This window comes from Bos indicus x Bos taurus, chromosome 9 (assembly GCF_003369695.1).
Source record: "Bos indicus x Bos taurus breed Angus x Brahman F1 hybrid chromosome 9, Bos_hybrid_MaternalHap_v2.0, whole genome shotgun sequence".
NCBI classification, from domain to species: Eukaryota; Metazoa; Chordata; class Mammalia; order Artiodactyla; family Bovidae; genus Bos; species Bos indicus x Bos taurus.
This window is the reverse complement of record NC_040084.1, coordinates 48141768-48158355: the sequence shown is the minus strand read 5'-3', so window position 1 is coordinate 48158355 and position 16588 is coordinate 48141768. Positions and strand designations below refer to the sequence as shown.

Sequence of the window (16588 nt, the reverse complement as noted above, 5' to 3'; positions counted from 1 at the left end):
AGTCAAGTGGGCCTTAGAAAGCATCACAATGAACAAAGGTAGTGGAGGTGATGGAATTCCAGTTGAGCTCTTTCAAATCCTGGAAGATGATGCTGTGAAAGTGCTACACTCAATATGCCAGCAAATTTGGAAAACTCAGCATTGGCCACAGGACTGGAAAAGGGCAGTTTTCATTCCAATCCAAAGAAAGGCAATGCCAAAGAACGCTCAAACTACCACACAATTGCATTCATCTCACATGCTAGTAAAGTAATGCTCAAAATTCTCCAAGCCAGGCTTCAGCAGTATGTGAACCGCAAACTTTCAGATGTTCAAGCTGGTTTTAAAAAAGGCAGAGGAAACAGAGATCAAATTGCCAACATCATCTGGATCATCGAAAAAGCAAGAGAGTTCCAGAAAAACATCTATTTCTGCTTTATTGACTATGCCAAAGCCTTTGACTGTGTGGATCACAATAAACTGTGGAATATTCTGAAAGAGATGGGAATATTAGACCACCTGACTGGCCTCTTGAAAAACCTATATGCAGGTCAGTTAGAACTGGACATGGAACAACAGACTGGTTCCAAATAGGAAAAGGAGTACGTCAAGGCTGTATATTGTCACCCTGCTTATTTAACTTATATGCAGAGTACATCATAAGAAACGCTGGGCTGGAAGAAGCACAAGCTGGAATCAAGATTGCCGGGAGAAATATCAATAACCTCAGATATGCAGATGACACCACCCTTATGCCAGAAAGTGAAGAGGAACTAAAATGCCTCTTGATGAAAGTGAAAGAGGAGAGTGAATAAAGTTGCTTTAAAGCTCAACATTCAGAAAACGAAGATTATGGCATCTGGTCCCATCACTTCATGGGAAATAGATGGGGAAACAGTGGAAACAGTGTCAGAATTTATTTTGGGGGGGCCCCAGATTACTGCAGATGGTGATTGCAGCCATGAAATTAAAAGATGCTTACTCCTTGGAAGGAAAGTTATGACCAACCTAGATAGCATATTCTAAAGCAGAGACATTACCTTGCCAACAAAGGTCCGTCTAGTCAAGGCTATGGTTTTTCCAGTGGTCATGTATGGATGTGAGAGTTGGACTCTGAAGAAAGCTGAGTGCCGAAGAATGGATGCTTTTGAACTGTGGTGTTGGAGAAGACTCTTGAGAGTCCCTTGGACTGCAAGGAGATCCAACCAGTCCATCCTAAATTAGATCAGTCCTGCTGTTCATTGGAGGGTCTGATGCTAAAGCTGAAACTCCAGTACTTTAGCCAGCTCATGCGAAGAATTGACTCATTGGAAAAGACCCTGATGCTGGGAGGGATTGGGGGCAGGAGGAGAAGGGGATGGCAGAGGATGAGATGGCTGGATGGCATCACCGACTCAATGGACATGAGTTTGAGTGAATTCCGGGTGTTGGTGATGGACAGGGAGGCCTGGCATGCTGTGATTCATGGGCTCGCAAATAGTTGGACATGACTGAGCGACTGAACTGAACTGAGGTGTCTGAACAAATGTATTGAAGAATGAATCACTTTAAAGATCACTTAAAAAAAAAATAAAGATTACTTTAATTTTTAACCTCCTCAGCATAGCTATTGTTAATCCTGTGATGGAGAGTGAATAATTAGGAGCTTTGCTCCTGCTGCTGTCACGTCAGTCATGTCCGACTCTGTGTGACCCCATAGACGGCAGCCCACCAGGCTCCCCCGTCCCTGGGATTCTCCAGGCAAGACCCCTGGAATGGGTTGCCATTTCCTTCTCCAGTGAATGAAAGTGAAAAGTGAAAGTGAAGTCGCTCAGTCGTGTCCAACTCTTCAAGACCCCATGGACTGTAGCCTACCAGGCTCCTCTGTCCATGGGATTTCCCAGGCAAGAGTACTGGAGTGGGTTGCCATTGCCTTCTCCGTAGGAGCTTTAAGATGGATTATAATGCCCCTCACTTTTCCTTTTTGAGTTCATCCCACTTCCTTTAATACTACTACTGATGGAGCATTTATGTATCCGTCCAATTTCAACTCCAGGTTTTACAGGATTAATGTAAATTCTGGTAATGAATATCATTTATATTAACCCATTAGAGTAACAATGGGGCAAGTCAGTAAAATTATAGTACAGGTACACCGTATACATACTTTAACTGAAGAAGTTATTATATGTTTCCAGTTGTTTCTATGTTAATCTTTCCTGTGCAGCTGTCACCTGAGAAATGAGATTGTTATAAACACCTTTGTATCCTAAACTTTGCTCAGGCCTGGTGCATAGTCAGGTTTTGATAATCCTTTGTGAAGGAATGTTATTGCAAGAAATAGTCTGAATAAATTAATTCTAAATATTTTAAACTAAGTAATGTCCATTTTAACACTAACTGCTCATAACTGGGAAATTTAATAATATTGTTTATTTACAACTCTTATAATTTATCTATTATTTTAAAATAGATCCTGGAAAGTCTGCGTGCTTAATCAATTGTCCATTGAAGAATGGTTTACTAGAGCAGAATTATAAGTTCACAGTTCCATTAAGACGGCTCCTTGTAGTTTATAGTCATCCATTCTAGTGCTGGTACTTTTTCCTTGGTCCACCAGTTCTGTTCCCAGAGCATTTAAACTGGGGTATGAAAACAAGTTTAGCTGAAGATACATAGGGGAAATATTAGCTTAAATCAATAAAAATGAATTGTATGAATGTTTTATAGGCTAAAGAACTAACCTGAGATTTTCAATGTCATGTTGACATGTTTCTAGTTTCTGGTTTGAAACTTCCATATAAATTTGTGTCAAAGCTGCAATTAAACATCTCTCACTTCTCAAGTACTTGTTGGATGAATATAGAATAACATTTTGAATAATATTTTAGGATTTTTTTCCCTTGTGTTGTTTTTACTGTATGTTTAAATATAACCTTAGGAATTGTAGAAAGTAATAGAATGTCATTCCTACTTAAGTGATTGTCTTTTGCAGAATAAAATATTTTAACTCAAATTATAATTTTAAAAGATATTATTTTAAAATCAGGAAATCTGTAATACCAAAAATGCAGAAAGAAAATGTCAGAGACACCATCATTCAGTGCTTTGCTTATGTATATAATACATATACTAAATTCCACTTTGAAATATTAATATGCATGTTTCCAACTGTTTTTATTAGAAATTTAGTTTTCTTGAAACTCTCAATGTGAAAAAAAAAAACTTCAATTTCTGTGAACCTATTTTTTTTTTCCTGAGGGAGCTAAGTAAAGCTTAATTAATCCATAAATACATAAATTTCGTGGAAATATTGCAGTGAGAAAAGAGGTAACAATTTTAGTATAGGAATATTAATTTCTAAACCATTTAATTGAGAGCTTACAATGAAATCAGATTCTGGATGGGAATGAATGGAAAACAAAATTTTAGAAAATTAACCACCTATCTCTCACCACCAAAAGAAAAATCATTGCTTTGGAGTCATGGCTCTTCTAAAGAATTATCAGTTGAGAAGTTCATTTTTCATTCTGTTATTAGTGGCAAGGTTGGTAGATTTATTCAATATCTTTTGAAATTATCAGCAGGCTTACTTAAGCACTAATAAAGTGACAGCTGCTGAAGCAGCAGCTGAATCTACTACTGTTACCGTTTAATTTTTGACTTTGCAGGGTTTTTTTTTTTTTTTTGGCTGCTCCATACAGCATGAGATCCTAGTTCCCAGCCAGGGACTGAACCCTTGCCCTCTGCAGTGGAAGTGCAATGTCCTAGCCCCTGCATAACCAGAATTCTCTTACTTCTCTCTCTCTTGTCCTTAGTCCGATCTTCAGGTGTGAAATGATCCTTATTTTAAGAACTCATTTGACTACTTTACTTTCCATTGTGGACCTTGTGGTTGCTACTTCGGTGAAAAGCAACTATAAGGCATATTTTTCAAATATAAGCTTTTTTGTAAATCTAAAAATTGGATACTAGGTTGTATACAGTGTGTTATATATACAGTTGATGGAAGTTTAAACTTTGATATGAAATTTATACAACTTATACATCTCTCTTTCATGCTGCCAGAAATAGAGACCTAGAAATATCAGTGGTCTGAAGGAAAAGGAAGCAGGTGTTTTCGCTAAATATTTTTATCTTTATTACTGTATGGTCTTTATGACAACAATGATACAAAACCAATCTAGAAGAATTCTTTAGGAGAAAAATCAGTCAAAAGATGAACCTCAAGAATATTATCTTCTGTAAAGAAGTTTGGGGAGTGCTGGGGGTAGAGTTAACAATAGTTATAGTTTTATCCATTTATTCATCCATTTAAAATGTGTATTAATTTATTTATTATAAATTATGGCATCTGGCCCCATCACTTCATGGGAAATAGATGGGGAAACAGTGTCAGACTTTATTTTTCTGGGATCCAAAATCACTGCAGATGGTGACTGCAGCCATGAAATTAAAAGACACTTACTCCTTGGAAGGAAAGTTATGACCAACCTAGATAGCATATTCAAAAGCAGAGACATTACTTCACCAACAAAGGTTCGTCTAGTCAAGGCTATGGTTTTTCCTGTGGTCATGTATGGATGTGAGAGTTGGACTGTGAAGAAGGCTGAGCACTGAAGAATTGATGCTTTTGAACTGTGGTGTTGGAGAAGACTCTTGAGAGTCCCTTGGACTGCAAGGAGATCCAACCAGTCCATTCTAAAGGAGATCAGCCCTGGGATTTCTTTGGAAGGAATGATGCTAAAGCTGAAACTCCAGTACTTTGGCCACCTCATGCAAAGAGGTGACTCATTGGAAAAGACTCTGATGCTGAGAGGGATTGGGGGCAAGAGGAGAAGGGGACGACAGAGGAGGAGATGGCTGGATGGCATTACCGACTCAGTGGAATGAGTCTGAGTGAACTCTTGGAGTTGGTGATAGACAGGGAGGTCTGGCGTGCTGCGATTCATGGGGTTGCAAAGAGTTGGACACGAGTGAGCGACTGATCTAATCTGATCTGATCTGATTAATTAATTTGTTAATTAATGACTACTTTGTGTCAGGCACTGTACTTAGGTACTGGAGATACAGAATTGTACAAAATAAAAGAAACTCCTTATTCTAAAGGAACTTCTATTCTATTACCGGTTGACAATGAGTGACATAATTGCAGGTATGATAAGTTTTATTAAGAAAATGAAAACATCAGTTCAGTTCAGTCGCTCAGTCGTGTCCAACTCTTCTCCTCCTGCCCCCAATCCCTCCCAGCATCAGAGTCTTTTCCAGTGAGTCAACTCTTCACATGAGGTGGCCAAAGTACTGGAGTTTCAGCTTCAGCATCATTCCCTCCAAAGAAATCCCAGGGCTGATCTCCTTCAAAATGGACTGGTTGGATCTCCTTGCAGTCCAAGGGACTCTCAAGAGTCTTCTCCAACACCACGGTTCAAAAGCATCAGTTCTTCGGTGCTCAGTCTTCTTCACAGTCCAACTCTCACATCCATACATGACCACAGGAAAAACCATAGCCTTGACTAGACAGACCTTTGTTGGCAAAGTAATGTCTCTGCTTCATGGTCAGTAAATAAATGTGATAGAATGAATGGTCAGGAGAGATCCCTTTGAGTGACTGACATCAGAACAGGCACATACATGAAAGAAGAGAATAAGCTATGTGGAAGTGTAAGGGACAAGATTTCTAGGCAGAAGGAATAGCAAGTAGAAAGATCTTGAACAGAAATGTGTGCACAGGTTTGAAAATTAGCATGGGGACCAGAGTTGTTGGAACAAGAGTAATCCGACTAAGACCAGCAGGTGACTGGAACTGATACTGATGAGGTAGCCAGTGTGGTGTAGGCTGAGATTAGATTTTATTCTCCGTGTATTGGAAGTCAGTAGAAGATTCTGAGCAAGAAATGATAATTTGGTTTGTACATGTAAAAGACCAGAAAGGTCGTTCTGGTAGCAGGAGAAGAAACAGGAGAATGAGTGAGTGTGCCTGTGTCTGAAATTCACCATTTGCCCCACGTGTGTCTTGCTGAATAGGTATTTAATGTATTTCACTCCTGACTGCAGTGTGCATGTATTTTTTCCCCCTCCTCCATGTTTTCTAAACCTACACTTAAAAGGATTCATCAAATCATCTTTTTCAAATGCCTCAGGATTGCATTTCTTTTGCTTACCCTATGCTCTTGGGTTCTATAGTATTTCTATAACTATGTAACAACAGTGTTGCACTCTATCATATAGAGTTATATGTATTTGGAAAATTTTGATCAGTTTTTTTTTTTTTTTAAGAAATGTATTCTGTTTGCAAAGCTGCAATAAAATTGCATCTTATAGACTATAGGCAATAAAGCTAACAATAAACCTTATTTAACATAAACCATATTCACATTCTCTGTTCATTTAATCTTGAGAAAAAGTTGAGTGTATCCAGTAGTTTCAGGGATCTCATTTTAACTTAAAAGGTTCTGATATATTTAATTTAAATTTCAGACAGATATAATAGAGTTTTGGGAAAATACAAGAAATGCTTTGTTAATGTGTGTATTCCTATGTAAAACACATGGCTTCTCCTGTGTATATTTTTCAAAATTAAAGAAATGCACATTTGAAAAAGAAAAAGACCAGAGAGATCTTTTAAATGAAAGAAATCAAAGATGACATAAACAGAGGGAGAGATATTGCATGTTCTTGGGTAGGAAAAATCAATATTGTGAAAATGATTATATTACCAAATGCAATCTACAGATTCAATGTGATCCCTATCAAATTAGCAATGGCATTTTTCACAGAACTAGAATAAAAAAATTCACAATTCATATAGAAACACAAAAGACACCGAATAGCCAAAGCAGTCTTGAGAAAAAAGAATGGAGCTGGAGGAATCAACCTTCCTGACTTCAGATTATACTACAAAGCTACTGTCATCAAGACAGTATGGTAATGGCACAAAAACAGAAATATAGACCAATGGAAGAAGATAGAAAGCCCAGAAATAAACCCATGCACCTATGGGTACCTTATTTTTGACAAAGGAGGCAAGAATATACAGTGTTGCAAAGACAGCCTCTTCAATAAATGGTGCTTGGAAAACTGGACAGCTATGTGTTAAAGAATGAAATTAGAACACTTTCTAACACCATACACAAAGAAAAATTCAAAATGGATTAAAGACCTAAATGTAAGACCAGAAACTATAAAACTCTTAGAGGAAACGTAGGCAGAACACTTGATGACATAAATCAAAGCAAGATCTCTAGAGTAATGGATGATTACCCACCTCCTAGAGTAATGGAAATGAAACAAAAGTAAAGAAGTGGGGCCTAATTAAACTTAAAAGTTTTTGCACAGCAAAGAGAACTATAAGCAGGTGAAAAGACAACCCTCAGAATAGGAGAAAATAATAGCAAATGAAACAACTAACAAAGGATTAATTTCCAAAATGTATAAGCAACACATACAACCCAATGCCAGAAAAACAAACAACCCAATCAAAAAGTGGGGAAAAAACCTAAACAGACATTTCTCCAAAGAAGACATACAGATGGCTAACAAACATATGAAAAGATGCTCAATATCACTCATTATTAGAGAAATGCAAATCAAAACCACAATGAGATATCACCTCACACCAGTCAGAGTGGCCATCATCAAAAAGTCTACAAACAATAAATGCTGGAGAGGGCCTGGAGAAAAGGGAACACTCTTGCACTGTTGGTGGAAATGTAAACTGATACAGCCACTCTGGAAGGTGGTTATGGAGATTCCTTAAAAAACTAGGAATAAAGCCATCATACGACCCAGCAATCCTACTCCTAGGCATATACCCTGAGGAAACCAAAACTGAAAAAGACACATGTATCCCATTGTTCATTGCAGCACTATTTACAATAGCTAGAACATGAAAGCAACCTAGATGTCCATCAACAGACGAATGGATAAAGAAATTGTGGTACATACACACAATGAGATATTACTCAGCCATATAAAGGAACACATTTAAGTCAGTTCTGATGAGGTGGATGAACCTAGAACCTATTATACAGAGTGAAGTGAGTCAGAAAGAGAGATAAATATTGTATTCTAACATACATATATATAGAATCTAGAAGAATGGTACTGAAGAACTTATTTACAGGGCAGCAATGGAGAAACAGACATAGAGAATAGACTTATGGACATGGGGAGAGGTGGGGAGAGGGTGAGATGTATGGAAAGAATAACATGAAAACTTATATTACCATGTTTAAAATAGCCAACGGGAATTTGCCATATGGCTCAGGAAACTCAAACAGGAGCTCTATATCAACCTAGAGGGGTGGAATGGGGAGGGAGATGGAGGTTCAAAAGGGAGGGGATATATGTATACCTATAGCTGATTCATGTTGAGGTTTGACAGAAAACAACAAAATTCTGTAAAGCAATTATTCCTCAATAAAAAAAGAAAGAAACAACTGGAAAAAAAAATCTAAAAACCTTTCTGGTTTTCAGATGAAGAACAGATACTAATTGCGCAAGACTGAAAGCAGGTATCATGCAACATTCCGACCGGGAGGATTCTCTACCATATTTACAGAAAATGAACTGTTTCTCTGAAAGTACACACAGAGGCAAAGCATTTGTTCACATTTATACATTGTGAAGAATTTGGGAAAGTGTGCTACCACTGATAAGTGACATTTAACTTAATACACATCATTTTTTAACTAGCTTAAATGTCTTAACTAAAAACATTCCAATTTATTCATGTGCACTTACTACTTTAGTTATTTTACCCTTTTACTAAGCATTTCAGAAAACTATGGAAAAGAAAATGTTTAGAACTGGTTTTCCATTGTTAAACTGCAAGAACTTTCAGAAGTATGCATAAGATGTTTCACTGATCAGGTCACAAATAACATAACATTGTTATGTTTTTGATTCTTGGACTTCATAATAAAAATTTCCTTAACATGATCAAATTTGGGGTCATTGTACCATTCATGAAGCTATACTTTATTATCGAATTTTTGTATTATGGAATTAGAACTTACACCAATAAATTCTACCATTCTTCTTTGATCTTTAATGAGACATTAATCAAAGGACTGCTATTAGCTATATAACTCCACAAAAAGAATTATTCTGTTCTCCCTAGATGGTTAGTTCACTAGGAAATATATTAATGTACAAATAAATCTCATTTCTAGTATGAGATCAGAAAAAAGTTTAATTTTAAAATTCTCTGAGTGATTTCCTTTTAATTTTCTTTTAGCATTTAAGTAACTTAAATTGAAACTGTTCAGCAAACATTTGCTAAGCTATTCCTTGGTGTCAGATTTGTCCAATACCCTAGAGATGTTAGATTGATTATGATCAAGGGCTAAATAAGACAGTTTGGAAGAGTTTCACATAGAATGATAGTAAATTAATCCTTATTAAATTAATAAAATAGTGCTGCCTAGACATCTTTGTGAAATTTCCAGGGAGAGCTACTTTACCATTCTCTCAGTTCAGTGCGATGTGCTTTGATTGAAGAGAATGCCTGCAGGCTTCAAAGTGCTTACATTCTGATAATACAATGGCAACAATGTGTGCATTCAAAACTCTCATATTAGGTGACTTACCTGTGAAAAACTCAGAAATAACACAACGAAGTATTGTTGCATGTTAAACTGCATGGATAAGTTTATAAGTGCATAAATATTTGCTTAGGATAACTTAATGTGTACAGAATGTTCAGGGATGCCTACATTGGAGGAAAAGAATCAGAGACGTGTCATAGAATTTGTATAGTGAAGAAATGGGGAGATCATTTGGGGTATGGGAATATAGGAACTGTAGCAGAAGAATTAGTCATGATGTATTTGGATAATTGTACAGAAAATGGTGGGAAATTAATATGGTTAAATCATCTTTGGGATCAAACTGATGAAACTCTCACAGTTCTGTTTTTTTCATCCATGGAAAAGAAATCACACTACAAATTTGGTTTATCTGTTGTGAGAATTGATGTAACTATTATGGGCAAAGTATGCAGTATAGTGTTGGCCCAGGATGAATCCATCTGAAGCTAGCTACTGCTAACATATTCCTTTTTCCTGCTATTATCACCCTCCTAATTCAGACCTTTGTCATCTCAGGCTCTTTCTTCAAGCTGTAATGCAAGTATAATTGTTTGGAAAGGTCTTCTGTGACCCAATCTGGTGGTTGAAGTGAACTCTCCCTTTCATTTGTACTATTCATGTGACACATAACAATTTAATTATTTATATTTCTTGTGATGAAATTGTTTTTAAAAATCAATTTTGACTACTGGCTCTTGCTAATCCAGGAATACTTTATTCTTTAAAATAAAATCAATTACTAAATCAATTTTCATTAAATTATATTAACCTCTCTCTACAGGGATTGAAAGTTCTGGGGTGATTCTGGTTTACCATCAAGGTCTTTTCTCCAAATGCTCAATCTTTAATAACATGATGTTTGATGGAAAAATACCACAGCTCTCATTATAAACATCTTTAATATAATAACATCTTGATTAGATTCCAAAATTATTATATTATTAATGGGTTTCTAATGAGGTCAGAGCTTATTAACAGATAATGCTATAATGTATAAGTAAGTGGTCATCTTTACTGCTGCAAGATAGTTCTGAGGTCTCATTTTTTACATGGATTTTTAACATCTTTGGTGTGCATTCAGTTCAGTTCAGTTCAGTCTCTCAGTCGTGTCTGACTCTTTGCGACTCCATGAATCGCAGCACTCCAGACCACCCTGTCCATCACCAACTCCCAGAGTTCACTCAGACTCACGTCCATCGAGTCAGTGATGCCATCTAGCCATCTTGTCCTCTGTCGTCCCCTTCTCCTCCTGCCCCCAATCCCTCCCAGCATCAGAGTCTTTTCCAAAGAGTCAACTCTTCGCATGAGGTGGCCAAAGTACAGGAGTTTCAGCTTTAGCATCATTCCTTCCAAAGAAATCCCAGGGCTGATCTTGGAAAAAGCAAGAGAGTTCCAGAAAAACATCTATTTCTGCTTTATTGGTGTGCATTAGATATGGCTTATTTTTGACAAGTGATGTTCAGTAAATTTTGTGTTTTATTTTTAATAGTTAACAACCTAGTTTTAATTAATCAACATATAACATGAATTCTACTAACTGAGGATATGGTTTAAAAGCTCTCTTATTTAAAAATAGTTAATAGGCATTTTAAGATCTGTTTTAGGTTTATTGTAAAATTGTGCAGAAAGCAGAGATTCCATATATCTTCTTCTATCTTACCCCCTTAACCCTACAATTGCTTTTAATATCAGATACCATGAGTGTAGTACTTTCGTTACAAGTGATGAACTTTTATTGATATTATTAGCTAAAATCCATATTTTTCACTAAGGTTCATTCTTCTTTGGATCTTCCATTTTATGGATTCCTTTTAGTTTTATGGATTTTGATAAATGCGTAATGTCATATATCCATCATTACAGTGTCATACAGGATAGCATCACTGCCCTAAAAATGTTCTGTGCTCTACCTATTCATTACTGTCTCATCTCTGGATATCTGGGTACTCACTGATCTCTTCACTGTATTTATAGTTTTGTCTCTTCCAGAATGTCATATGTATGGAATTATATAATATGTTGTCTTTTCAGACTGGCATCTTTCACTTAGCAATTTGTATTTAGGGCCTTCTCTGTCTTTTTGTGGCTTGATAGCACATTTCCTGAGGGCTTTCCAGGTGACATAGTGGTAAAGAGTCCACCTGCCCATGCAAGAGATGCAAGAGTTGCAGGTTGGATCACTGGATTGGGAAGATCCTCCGGAATAGGAAATGGAAATCCACTACAATATTAATGCCTGGAAAATTCCATGGACAGAAGAATCTGGTGGGCTATAGTCCATGGGGTCACAAAGAGTCAACTGAGTGACTAACACACAGCACATTTCTTTAAGTTGCTGGATAATATTCTATTCTACACATGTACCACTCTGCATTTTTTTTAATTAAATGGTTAAAAGTATCTGTATCTTTTGTTTCAAATAATTGATTTATTTTATAATTGAAAGCATACTACACATATTTGTGGGGTTTTTTCCTTTAATAATTGGAATATAACTTTTTTAGGCAGTGCTGAATAAATTTTGAAATTTGATGTATGCTTTGTCAATCATATTAATATAAGCCTATGGAACAACATCTTTGGAATAACGTAGTAAATTTGTCTTAATATATGTTACTTGAATTGTTTCTTAACTTTTGATAATATTTTATGAATTAAAAAGTATTTTATAAGTTTAAAGCATATTCACTAACACATTTTATATGTGACAAAATTTTGCTTTCTATGTGCCTAGGAGGAGGGCAGGTTATGAAGTTAAGTGACACATGATAAAACTGCTGAATTCAATCACCAAATTAGGAATAAACCACCACTCTATGTTGTCCTTTTTTAAAAACCATATATAGATATATATATAAATCTTGTAATTATCACTTTCCTTTCCTAACTTGCTTATTTTTTCAGACGATCTTTACTTCCTTTTCTTCTGTCTTGGAGGAAGTGCTATCTCTTTTGTGGAAAACACTCTATTTTCTTGAACTCTGCACCTGACCCTCTAAATTCTGACACTATAATCTATCAATTCCCACCCTTGCTTCTGTGCATTCTTGTTTCCTTTCCAGTTCTACAAACTCTATCATGAATGAATGAATGATGTCTCCACGGTTCCATTTCCAGTTTCTGAGATGCACGTCTTAGTTAGTTTTAGTACAGATTCCGAAAGCTTAGTTTTATGCCCTTGGTTCCATTGCTAAATTCGCACTATGACAATGAACAAGTTTTTAACATCTGCGGTTTCACTTTCCATATCTGAAACTGGGACTAATAGTAGGATTGTGTAAAAATTAAATATAACACTTCAAGGAGCCTTCTTAGCACAATGCCTGTTGCGTGGCAAATGCTCCAGGGATAAGTTGATATTCATTGACTTATGGATGTGAAATATGATTGTACTCTTCCCAGGACCCTGAAGATCTGTTTTTCCTTTCTGGTTGTTAGGAAATGTCTGTCTTTCTTCATTGCTACTATCAAAGGTATTCTATCCAAGCATCTCCCACGGCCCCCCACAACACACAAATACACACAAACGCATACTCAGAATAATATTGTCAACAAACTTAGCCTCTTAGAGAAATTTCTTCCTTAAGTCCTCCAACAATCCCTGAGAAAAGGAAACAGTAAAGGGCCAACCAATTTCATTTTGTTGTACACCTTTCTGTAGCTCTTTCAGATGAGCATTTCTATATAGTCTCTGAAAGCTCCATATATTTATAAACATAAAAGAAATATAGAAATATAGGTTCCCATCATAGGTTGAAATAAATGCTTTGGTTATTTCAAAATATTATAATTATTTTTTGAAACACGTTAGAGCTTAAGTTCATCCCTGACAGATGGTTATAACATGGTGAGTGAAAAGCATTAGTAATTTAACATATTTAAGCTACCGTGGAAAATTAGCAACTTTGTGAAAATTGAAAAACTAATTTCCTAATGTGATTTAGGCAAGGCTGCAAGGATTTTCATTAAATAATATAAAACAAATTAGAGAGATAGAAACAAAACTCAGAGGCAGTAAACACAATCATATTAAAAGAGGATTTTCACGATGTTAACTGTTAAAAGACTAAAACATTTTAACCATACTAAATAGTTTTAAAACCAGTAAAAGAAATGTTTCCTGATTATCAGTCAAACAATTTGAGGTAGTTATTATTATTGTTTACAATTTGACCATAGTATTTGGAAAATCACAATTGATATTGTTTATAAAGTTCAATTTAAAAGTATTATGAGCTAGTTTAATAGCATAATAATTCAGGTCCTAAATGTATGATAGTTTTTTCAGTTTTTTCATCCTATACAGTTTTTATTTCTATATGTATTTGCCGTAACTGCGGATTTGCTAATCTAGAATCATAGAAATGAGTAGCAGAGTAAATCAAATACTTCACTTCAGAGTGAAGAATGTTTTAAATGTTAATGTGACTGTTTTGAGACAATTCTGAAGTGTAAAGTCTTTGTTTTATTTAATATGATTGCTACTTTCTTATGATTAAGAGCAATTTTTTTTCCTTTTTTATGTTTCTCTCTACAGAAAGCTGACCTTGCAGTTGCTCCACTGGCTATTACCTACGTTCGAGAGAAGGTCATCGACTTTTCCAAGCCCTTTATGACACTTGGAATAAGTATTTTGTACCGCAAGCCCAATGGTACAAACCCAGGCGTCTTCTCCTTCCTGAATCCTCTCTCCCCTGATATCTGGATGTATATTCTGCTGGCTTACTTGGGTGTCAGTTGTGTGCTCTTTGTCATAGCCAGGTAACATGCTCACTTTTGTGATTTTTTTGGCAATTGTTACCTCTTTTTTCTAACTAATAATTGTCAAAAGTCACAATCAATTTTACTTTTCTTTTTCTTTATTTCCCATGGAGTGCTGTAGAATAATGAACTTTTAAGTCATATAGCTTATTAAAATGTACTGTGATGCCTTTTGGGGCAGAAAGCATGCTGGTTATGTCAGTAAGCTATAGATGCGTTAGAGATTACTCTTTTTAATCAGAAACTAAAAGCAATTCAGATCACTATGATATAAAAAGTATTTCCTCATTTTGAAAATTTATCTTGGACCAGAGAGCAAAACAATGTTTTACTAATTTAAATTAATGAAATACTTATAAGAAAAACCAAAGTAATAAAATTTAAAAGGAGGTTTTTAAAAAAAAGATGCTGATTAAAAATAAGGTTTTTAAGTATAAAAACCTGTCATGATTTTCTATATAAAATGTATATATTTTTTTCACATAATAAACACATCACCACAAAAAATTACATTGTATTTGTTGACATGTAGGGTATATTTAAGTCACAGGATCAGAAACTCAATTGCCTAAGTGAAAAATGCATATGTTTATATCTTATAATGACTTTTAAAGTCTATGATATACCTCACTATATGTGGTTTTTGCTACGCTGTTGTCACTCTGGAAATGAATATTTATGGTCATTTTTTATTTCTGTTTACCTTACTATCAAATTTTCAACAGATAGATTATTTTGATATGGTTTAGTTTTGGTTTTTTTTTTTTTTGGTCTTGATTAAGGAGATTAAAACTATCCCTGGACTCAGAGCTCCGTTGTTACTCAAATGACTTTCAAAGTCAATACTTAGTGTAGTCTTTGAATATTTATTTTCTACCAGATATCAAAAAGAGAACTCTAAATCCAATTTTCACATTGATAATAACACTTAAAAAGTACAGCTATAAATATTTTTGCTTAAATCCAAATTTAAGTATTAAATATGTGGGTTATTTTTTTTTCAATTACATTATGTAGGAGTCTTCTGATCAATTATCACTAAGAACATTTGTCATTCCTTGAACATTTTTTAACAAAGTCATATATTTTTCCTAGCAATGAAAAATGCTTAGTTTATTCAGTTAAGAAAAGAATAAAATTATTATCATATATTTATATTTTTATAATACACATATTTCTGAAATGTATGTGTATATATATCTGAAATATATGTGTATATATTTACATATAAATGTTATATAGACTTATAATTTTCCACCTAATAATTTCAGTATTAATATAAGAGTCCTTCAGAAAATTATTAGTTGTATTTGACTGAAAATCTGTATTAGAATCATATATTCATATTACATATGTAGTTATATGGTAGACTGAGTTAAAATTTTTATTTGAATTTTAGAGTGTTTCCCCCTAAAATGAGAATTTGGAGTATGAAGCTCATAAATTTTTAGCTCCAGTTTTTTCCATATCTTGTGCAAATAAAACCCAACCTCATGTTTGAGATTCTTTGGACCAATTACATCTTTTTTAATAGTGTCTAACACAAGCCGTCCTGGTTTATATGTGTTCAGAGAAATGAGTTCATGGATTACAGCTTAAATAATTCAATGAGTAAAGAACTCTGCAGCCCACCCACAGAACAAACAGTAATAAACAAAGATTCTGAAGTATAGAAAAAATTTTTTTTGATGTCTGCAGGTACACCTGTTCCCTCGTAATCAAATTAACAAAATTCTCAGGAAGGATATAAACAAAGCCTAGAGGAAAATGTCCTGAGATAGTTATGAGGCAATTGTGTGGGCATCAGTCAAGCTAAATTAAGTTCTAATATCAGTTTCCAGGGGATCTTAGCAGAGACTATTGAATTACTTTAAAATCAACTTAGAAATTTTAGATATTCCTAATATTCTGTGCCTAAATCTTCTAAAATTAGGTTCAAAAGCAAATACGGAGATATCTGAATATAATTCCAGCTTAAAAGTGTATTAGCAAATAGAATCATGTGATATTGATTTGCACTTCTAAAATTTTCTATAGCTCTTACTTTGATAAACATGAAATCATATAATATGTGTAGAATTATGATAAGCTATACAAATTTTACACAAAAGAAATCCATCTATGTCCTTCTATCTGAAAACATACCATTAACTGGTATGCCATTTTTTAGTGTCTTTGACTTTTAGAATATACTGCTGAATTTTGTCAGTGATTAAATGAATGGATTTGAAAATGATTCTATTTCAGCACATCATTCAATAGTGAGATACAGTTTCATA

At 34.9% G+C, this 16588-nt stretch overlaps 1 protein-coding gene across 9 annotated transcripts in view; it reads left to right on the top strand.

Annotated features, from left to right (window-relative positions):
* The window catches only part of GRIK2 (glutamate ionotropic receptor kainate type subunit 2), a 735871-nt gene that overhangs the window by 562584 nt on the left and 156699 nt on the right, over window positions 1-16588 (top strand). For 6 of the 9 annotated variants that reach the window (XM_027551329.1, XM_027551330.1, XM_027551332.1 and 3 more), the window contains one exon: window positions 14086-14309. In XM_027551329.1, the coding sequence (XP_027407130.1) occupies window positions 14086-14309 (224 nt within the window). Of the gene's footprint in view, window positions 1-14085; window positions 14314-16588 lie in introns of those variants that run through there. The other 3 variants (XM_027551334.1, XM_027551337.1, XM_027551336.1) reach the window with 2 other exon arrangements.